This window comes from Quercus suber, unplaced genomic scaffold (genome assembly GCF_002906115.3).
Source record: "Quercus suber isolate HL8 unplaced genomic scaffold, Cork oak 2.0 scaffold_55, whole genome shotgun sequence".
In the NCBI taxonomy this organism is placed as follows: domain Eukaryota; kingdom Viridiplantae; phylum Streptophyta; class Magnoliopsida; order Fagales; family Fagaceae; genus Quercus; species Quercus suber.
Window position 1 is genome coordinate 1454926 of NW_027069520.1, and position 9603 is coordinate 1464528.

Here is a 9603-nt window from a genome sequence, read left to right on the forward strand (position 1 = left end):
GTGCAAGTTGAACTAGACGCAAGTCATACGCATCAATGGTTGTAAGCGCGAAAATGAGGAAACCAGACGGTTTAAACAGGTACTTATACTCCCCCTTAGGTTCCCCAAGTGTAACTGCCTGCACATAAAAGCAGGAGATCCCCACCGAACGATTACCATCACGCCGTTGAACGTGGGAAACATGGTGCCACCAAAATTTAATGTGGGCATGCATTAAGTCTTGAAACGTAAAAAACGCACATCGAGCAGTCGAAAAGTCGCCAGCATTAGCACAAGCCAAAGTGAGGCGATTCGCCTAAGAGGACCCGTAGGTATCAAAACCCTCCTCCCCGTCCGAGAGAATGTGCAGCAGGGTTTTGAGGGGCTATTGTGGGGCCCGTGGGCCTGACAGCCACAGCCTATCGCGTAGTAGGCCCAAGGCCAGCGCCGAGGAGGACTGACCAGCCAAGGCTAAGTTAGACAAAGCCCCTTTTTGACCCACGCCGAGGACCTCTCCGTCCTCGTCATACTAGGGATAATTTTTGGGAGGGGACAAGCCCAGAGCAAACTGTCACATTCGCACTTAATGCATTCACCTAACCCCTCTGGCCGCATTAATGGGGATATAACCCCTTAGTAGGGCAACGTTGATCAGAGTGAACCACTCGAGTACTGATAAGGCCTCTGATGGGACTGATGGCCAGAAGGGAGGCGAATGGATGATCAACAGATGGAAGAAGGGGATAGGAAGATGAAGACTATATAAGAAAATCAAGTAAAGTAAAGAGTGGGGGGGAAGGAAAAAGGGAAGAAAAGGGGCTCATCGGCCACGGGCCGAGGAGCATTCTCCCCGTTGTAAATTAATTCTAAGTGTTTCTTAATAAAAGAGAGTTCATGCTTGGTGAACGACAGCCAGCATCTAAACCTTTAACCCATTCTCTACAAATTTATTGTTTGGGCTTGTTGGGCTGAAAACCCATTCATATTCAGGGTCAAATCCAAATTGAGTCCCTACAGACGGTATCAAACATCTTTCTTATATTGGAGAGTCTAAATCTTCTATCTCACTTTTCCTGCTCCACTCTATACTCCACCAATAAATGCTTGCCACGTGTTCACTTAATTAATTAAATACTATCATTATTGACTTATTAATACTACAGTTATTAATTAATAGTAGTATTTAATTAATTAGGTGAACATGTGACAAGTATTTATTGGTAGAGTATAGATTGGAGTAAGAAAAGTGAGACAAAAAATTTAGACTCTATATTGGAGTAGACCCTAGAAGTATGAGATTTACTTCCATATGAGATAAGTATTGCATGCAATTGTACACGTAATGAGAAATACTAAGTTTGCAATATTTTCATAACAAATTTTAAGTGATGGTTTGTTACTATTTTTTTTTTTTTTTGATGGGAGGTTTGTTACTAGTTGATTACTTTTTCTGTCCACTAGTATATGCTAATAATAACTTACTATTTAAAATTTATTATAAAAATAATGTTTTATGTTTTTAGAGTGATGCCATAATATCTAAAATTCTTTCTAATATGTTATAAAAAGGGAAATTACAAATTTTGTTGCATAGGATTTACAAAGTACAAAATGATTTATCACAAGTTTAAAAAAAAAAAGAAAAGTAATTTAAACACTTTTCTTTTCTTTTTTTTGAAATTGAAACCAAACTTCATTAATGAATATGAGCAAGATCAAAATACAAAGCTTCTAATGCAGGGAGAGGAGAATCCTCAATCCAAAAAACATTCTCCGGAATATGTCTAGCATAGATGAGCCACAAAATTAGCCTCTTGTTTAACACTACTAATAGAAAACCATGGTAGCTTTGACAACAAAGCTTGAATATCATTAAAGTAATTTAAAGTTTAAACACTTATTTATTATATTTTATATTTTTTTGAGTGGTACTAATTAGATTTATTACCATTAATATTTAACACATCAACTAAAAAAATAAGGAGTTAAAATTGTAACATTTTTAACATTTTCAAGTTTATAAACTCCCAAAAATATTATTTAAAAAAAAAATTTAAACTAAAAAAAAAAAAAAAAGGGAAGATTTTCTTTCATTCATTCTCACAACTTGTATTCGTATTGTCTCTCTGACCAAAAAAGAGAAGAAAAACAGAGAGAGAGAGAGATGTCGAAGCAGCATGAGCCAGCGTCTGATTCCCACAGCAACACAGTAGCAGTTCAAGCCACAAACGACGACGCTTCGGCCAGTAAACTGTGCGCTCTCTCTCTCTCTCTCTCTCTCTCTCTCTCTCTCTCAGATTTAAGCCTATTTAATGCCGAATTATAATTCAATTTGTGTTTCACTTTTTTGATATTCTCTTGTCGAAACTGTTCATTTCTCTTTACTTTCTGTTTGGTTCCCGAGAAAACGAAAAAAAGATAAGAAAAAAGAAAGAGGAAATACCTGAATACAAACAGGCATGTATTACATATTTCTTAATTTTTCAATTTTCTCACAAACCAAACGGCGTATTATTATGCAAGTATATTTTCTGTCCAATTCTGATTTTCTACCTTTGATTGGGCTTGAAATCTACAAGCTAACAACACTCAAATCCATTTCAATTCTTATATATGTGTGTGTGTATGTATGTTTCACCTGCTATAATTTTTTATTCAACGTACTCATCAAAAAATATAATTGGTAAATTGCCTATTTGGTCCCTAACCTTTAGTTTGTGTGTCAATTTGGTTCTTGACCTTTCAAATGTGTCAATTTGGTCCCTATTGTGTCAAAATGATTCGGCCTTGAATAATAAGAGTGAGCATTTTCCATCCATCAGGGACCAAATTGACACAATACCAAAAAACTAGGCACCAAATTGGCACATATGAAAGGTCAGGGCCTAATTGACACACAATGTAAAAGTTAGGGACTGAATAGGTAATTTACCCAATATAATTTTTTGTCAATGCACTCATCAAAAAATTTTGTGTGCCTACCGTTTGATTAAATTTTCTCCTTGTAATTGCAATATATTTTTTGCTTTTTAAAATTGCATATAAAACACGAGTTTAGGAATCAGATAGTGAATAACATTTGATTAAAAATGGAATTTGGCTTGCATATTAAGCACCAAAAGAACCTGTAATCAAAGTCTCAATAGTCTATGATGTGTAGCTTTTGGTGAATGATACTAATTGTTATTGTATTGTTAAAAGGTCCTGTGTCAAAAAGGGGTACATGAAAGATGACTACATTCACTTGTTTGTTAGAAGACCCGTGAGGAGATCTCCGATTATTAACCGCGGTATGATATATTCGCTGCAAAAGTATTGAGTATAAAATTTGGGCGTGCTGGTTATTCTTTTGCTTTGTTAATAATCTAGGTGAATTTCATTGCTTTTGTTAAGGTTACTTTTCCCGTTGGGCTGCTCTTCGGAAGCTGCTCTTTCAGTTTCTTGACTGTGAAGGAGGTACAGATGACAAGGGTCACACAAAGAAACAGATATTATCAATTGGAGCTGGGTTCGATACGACATTTTTTCAGTTACAGGTGCGTGAGTTTTCTTGGGAGCTGTGTTAATTGTTGTACACGAAAGTGTGATGAACCTAAGGCTTGCTTTTCGTCTCTCAGCATCCTATGTGTTTATCTATTATGTTTTGTATGTTCTGGGCTTTAATAGATGTGAAATCTAATGACATTTGTAAAATTTCACTCTACAAGGCCAATGAGTTCTAGCTCAAATGGCACCTCCTCCACTTGTAAGAGCAAGGTGGAAGGTGAGGTTGTGGGTCAATACCACTGGGGGTGAGTCTTAATGGACCAAAATGAAAATTACTTTGTAAAGTAGTTTCAGAATGTGATTCTTTTTTCCTCTCTATATGCCTATGGTTGTTACTATTTAGTACAGTTCTTTTGTAAACTTTAGTTTATTATTGATTTGTTTACAAAAAGGTTCACGTCTGCAATGTGATTGGATTTTTGTTTTGGCAGGATGAGGGGAAAGTACCATATCTATATGTGGAGCTGGATTTCAAGGAGGTGCAAGTTTGACACAATCATTACTATCCCATGGGTTTCGTTAGCAATGCACTAGCTTATTTTTGTGGGTTAGTTTTTAAGAATGCATATTATGTGGAAGAAACTCATGTGAACCTATCCAATTCGGCAATTCCTGCCAGATGAAGTCTGCTTTCACTTCACCAGATCTTTAGTTAACTGTCCAATAGCAAACATATGTTGCGTACAACTCAATGTATTTACTACTATTATTATGTTATGCAAGAAAGTTAGGGCCTTTTTTTGATAAGTAGTTTTGTGGTCTTTGATTGTTAGGTAACTAGTAAAAAGGCAGCGTTCATTGAAAGCTACAGTCAGTTGAGGGACAAAGTTGGTGCATCAGCATCAATCTGCAGAGGTAAGCCCCTGGGTTTGTTGATGCTGTAAATCCATGATGGTTTTTGACTAAATTTGTCACTGGGCCTTACACTTTGAAAGTGCTTGTGCTGTTTGTCTTTGGTCACCTGTCTCATACTGAGCTAACCTCTCACATATTCATCTGCACTAAATCTTTAGCATGCAAGTATATATCCTTTTTACAGGAGTGACATGTATTCTACGGTAGTCACTCTATGATGTCTTGTTGAAGCAATACTTTATGTGAAGTTGAAAGTATCTTTACTCTGTAGGTGTAAGGTTTTTTGAAGTTTAAGTATAAATTGAAACTAAATACCTCAAAGGTGTTATAAGTTTTAGGAGGGCTCTCACATGTTTGAGCTGTAGTTGCGTTTATATAAAAAGTTACTCAGAAAAAGTGCAAAACTTGTATGGCTGTTGGGATTTCCATTTGGTTTGTTATGTATTAATGCTAAGTGTGCAAAATGTGGTGGCATTTACTTCACTGATACACTTGCTGGAAATGATTTGCAGACTCCCTATAAGGTTTTCTTCGATGGTTAAATATAGATGCATATATAACTCAAGATGATTGCATTTTCTTGCATGTACGTAATTGGATATTGATCTGTTCTGCTAAAACTAATTGTTCACATCTTGCTTTTCAGAGAAAGGAGAAGTGCTTAGTGATCACTACAAGTTACTCCCCATTGATCTGCGTGATTCACAAAAATTAGATGATGTCATAGCTTTGGCTGATATGGATCCCAGGTATGTGCACATATCAATTCTCTTTTTTTCTAGTTAAAATTTTATAGTCTTTTACATACTTTGGGAAATTCAGACAGTTGATGTCTCCTTTTAAGGCTTATGTAATCAGCCATGCCATTCTCTAGATACTTTCTGTTTATTTCTTGTGTTTTATACATGTAATCATTAAATCTCCTTCATGTTTTACCTATGGTGATAACTACCAGGGTTTCTGGTGATTCCTTTTACAGATGGATTCTAAATTAATATGCTCTGTTTTGTATTTGAGGGGTGTCCCCACTTTAGGGCTTTATGAAATAAGGTTATTTGTATTCATGCTGAGGGTTGATAATTCTGATCTTGTTATCAGTCTGCCAACATTTATCATTGCAGAGTGTGTTTTAATATACTTGGACCCAGATTCAACGCGTGGTATCGTTGGCTGGGCTGCAAAATCATTTTCTACGGCAATATTTTTCTTATATGAGCAGGTATACACTTTTCAAATCTAAGAATATTCATTTTTTCTGTTCATTGATTGCTTCTTTTCTTGATGTTCCTAGTTCCCAGCTTCTTTAGATTTCCATTTTTGATATTTTATTATTACACAGTTGCTTAAGATTGTATAAAAAATATGGTTTATTTACAGTTTACCTTTTTTTTTCCTCTCCCATCAGATCCATCCAGATGATGCTTTTGGACAGCAAATGATCAGAAATTTGGAGGTATGGATAAATTTTCTTTAACATATTAGGCTTCATTCTTTGAACCATTTAGGTTATTTTCTTCTTTCATCTGGAAGTGGATTCATTTGAGCTCTAAAGATGTTTATTTATTCCATTTGGTAATGAATGAAAGATGTATAGGGAAATTAGAGGACAGAATATGAGTAAAAGAGTGCCAGAAAGAAGCACAAAGTAGATTAAGAGAGAGAGAGAGAGATCATAGAACATTTCCTAAGCTCCCTTAGTTTCAAAGAGCAAACTTACAATTTCATTCACCAACTTTTAAACCAAGGAAGGCAGAGTCCTAAAATAAGTTCACCAGAACACCAGAGAAGCACATGTAGAGTGTAAGTTTCCTTGATTTGAAACTAACTATAGGTAAAAGAGTGTAGCAAACTAGCAATTTTCTGTTAGAGCACTGAACAAATAATAACAGAGTCCTGGAACTTTCTGTGACTGTGCTTATGTGATAAAAATTTGTTGCTTTTGCGTGTTGATAGATTGTGAAAATTCTCTCCAATATTACTGTTGAACAAGCAAAGATATTTTCACAAAAGAAGTCATTCGGGTAATCTGATGTTCCTTTCCCGCATGCTGGTTTAAGCAATTTGGATTCTCATTGAGGTCCGCATAGTAGAATTCTTCTGATATCTAGTGAACCAGGGTCCTAGTTTTTGGAAACAGAGCTTTAAACTATTTTATCCTTTTCATATTCATTTTCTTACTTATTTTTTATTTTTATTTTCTTCATTTGTTTCCTTCTGATGGGCTAGTTAACGGTGCATGCCATTCTATCAGATTCAAACCCTAATTACAAGTCTGAATATTTTTAATGAAAAAGATTCTGTTTGAGAAAATGTAGAAATAGGTGTAAGAGATATTGGGGGAGAGATTATAGTGGTTTGTGTGCACAGAGAGAGGGGGTTTCAAAAGATGGGTTTGACTCGTGAATTTTTATGGTTTTTTCAACCCTAGGTGTTAAAATTTCTGTACAATTGACATGAATAGATTTCTGAAAGGCTTATTAGCCTCGTGTGTGTGTGTGTGTGTGTGTGAAACATTCCCTAGAAATGCAAGGATTCCTGAATTTTAAAATTGGGATCAATGGGATGTACTATTTTTCTTAACAATTACATATATTTGTATTGAGTTTACATATGCAAGTTTTATGGAACTTAAATAAATAAATAATTACATGCTTAATGCTTGATGCACCTTACACTTCATTCTACTTAGGGTCCGTTTGGTTGGGAGGATGGAAAAGTAGGAGGATAGAAAATAGAGAGAAGATGGAAAAGTAGGAGGATAGAAAAGATTTTAGTTTCTCTCATTTGTGTTTGATTGGGAAGGTGGAAAAGTGAAGGGATGAAAAACTTTTTTATTTGATTGAAAATAAAGTTTGTATAAATTTACTATCATGTCCCTCTTAAATAAAACAAAAAGTAACACATTATACTTTTTTTTTTTAAAAAAAAAAAAAATTGTGTATAGATGGACACTTCATTAAAGTAAAAAAGAAAAATAAAAGTAGCATAAGAAATTAACCCAAAACTATTTTTTTTTTTTTAAAAAAAAAAAAAATTGTGTATAGATGGACACTTCATTAAAGTAAAAAAGAAAAATAAAAGTAGCATAAGAAATTAACCCAAAACTATTTTCTAAAAAAAAGAAAAAAGAAAAAAAAGAAAGAAAGCCAACACGTCCCGACAAAATCAAAGAATTAAAAAAAAAAGAAAAAGAAAAAAGCAACACTTAACAGAGAAAGAAAAAAATCAAAGGAAAACAAAAAGAAAGGGCAACAGGTTAACAGAGAGAGAAAGAAAATCAAAGAAGAAGGCAACACATTAATAGAAGGCAACACGTTAAGAGAGAGAAAAAGAACAAAAAAAAAAAAAGCCGACACATTGGAGGTGAAGTCCAACGTGAAAGGTATTTTTGGAAGCTCATTTCATGAGCTTTCCCCTCTCAGTTTTCTCCCCACTTTGGGGAGAAAACTTTTTGGTGGGCCCAAGGAGAAAACACCTAGGCCTTACAATTTATTTTCCTTCCTCTTCACCCAACCAAACATACTAAAAAAAAGTTTTTCTTTCCATCTTCTCTTCAAAGTTTTCCATCCACCTTATTTCACCTTTAAACAAACACACCCTTAGTGTCTACTCCAATGCTTAGGTGTTCCCAAAATGCCTTAACCAGATAGAAAATTGTCATTATCGATTTTGATGTCTATGGTTGATTTCAATTTTTTTATTTCATCAACTGAAATTTTGATGTTCGCCACAATCTCATTTAAGTTGTTTTCCTGCAAAACGTTTCATCTGTATGTAATAATCCTTGTTGCTGTTTGTTTCAGAGTCGAGGCTGTGCGCTCTTGGGGCTTCATGCTACACCAACTTTACTTGCAAAGGAAAAACTCTTTCTTGACCAGGGATGGCAGGTATATCTTATAATTTGCTTTTCTTGAAAGTAAGAATTTATTCTTCTAATATGCCAATTAGCTTTAGCTCAAATGGCACTTCCTCTTTCCACATGAGTAGATGGTGGGCGAGATTGTAGGTTCAAAATCCACTGTGTATGTGTATAACTTACCAATTACAAAAAAAATATTTGTTTGTTATTCTTGTTTAATATGCATGTAATTTAGATTAATTCAGATGAATAAACTCTACGTTCAAAGGTGGGCCATCCTTTTAAATAATGATAGAGAAGTCACCCAGTCAACAAATCTGTCAATTGCACCAAATCTGACCCAATTAGGATACAGTTATATCATAGTGAAAATGCTGAACTATTTGAATATCAATCCTACTAGTGTATATGAAACGTACATGACCAGGTTATGTTTTATTTGAATAATTGACCTAATTGTAAAAAAACAAAAGGTTAAAAATTTACTACCTAGATCTGAAAAGTCATTTATGTAGGTATAGATGTTTAATATAGATTCATGGACAGATTATGGATGGATGGGTTGATGGAGGGGGGTGGGGCAGATTTGATACTCAATTTCTGTCAGATTTACACTTCATGAGTTATGTTTTTCTTTTTATTGGTGAGGTATACATGCATTTAGTGGCTTTTGAATCAACGTCCTCACCCTCTACCCACACTTGTGAGAGGAGGAAGTGCCATTTGAGCCAAGGCTCACTGGCAGTGTGAGTGTGAGTCATGATTGAAGTCTCAGAAGGTAGTCACTAGATGTACATAAGTACATTTGAGATGTTACTAAGTAATTTGGGTTTGATACTTTCCTTTTATTGGTTACCTTGACTAATGTTGTTAAGGATCCATAGTCGACCCCAAAAAATTTGGTACTAAGGCTATGTTGTTTTTGTTGAAGGAATAATACTTTCCTCCCAGCAACCTCTCTTTCAAGTTCACTGAACCAATCCTCGTTTTCAGTTTTTTATGAGTACTGAATTAATCTTCTTTTTCTGTTTCATTAACTCCAATACTTTTCTATGTGGATATCAGAGGGCAGTTGCTTGGGACATGCTGAGAGTTTATAGTAATTTTATTGAAGCTCAGGAAAGGCGAAGGTAAATGCTCTATAAATCTTGTATTGTTCATTCTTGTATATTTTCCCAATTGAATGCAGGGGTTGGGGTAAGTGGTCCCTTATATGATGTGGTTGATAGGTAGTGGCCCATTTTATGGTACATTTGATAGGTAGTAGGCATACTTTATTTACTCCATCTTATATGATCTCAGCTAAAAGTCTGTTCTCTTATCAAAAAGTCTAAAGATTTGAACTGCCAATTTCTTAGAATTCT

General features: G+C 34.9%; 1 protein-coding gene across 1 annotated transcript; it reads left to right on the forward strand.

The window, feature by feature from the left end:
- Nucleotides 1-2133: 2133 nt before the first annotated feature.
- LOC112038906 (leucine carboxyl methyltransferase 1 homolog) lies at nucleotides 2134-9369 on the forward strand (the record flags this gene model as incomplete). Its single annotated transcript, XM_065772218.1, is given in 10 exon segments — nucleotides 2134-2232; nucleotides 3181-3269; nucleotides 3373-3515; nucleotides 3957-4004; nucleotides 4299-4380; nucleotides 5027-5129; nucleotides 5479-5599; nucleotides 5786-5833; nucleotides 8184-8267; nucleotides 9305-9369. Coding segments are annotated over 10 exon segments (882 nt in total), but the record flags the coding sequence as incomplete, so codon positions are not given.
- Between the last annotated feature and the right edge of the window lie 234 nt (nucleotides 9370-9603).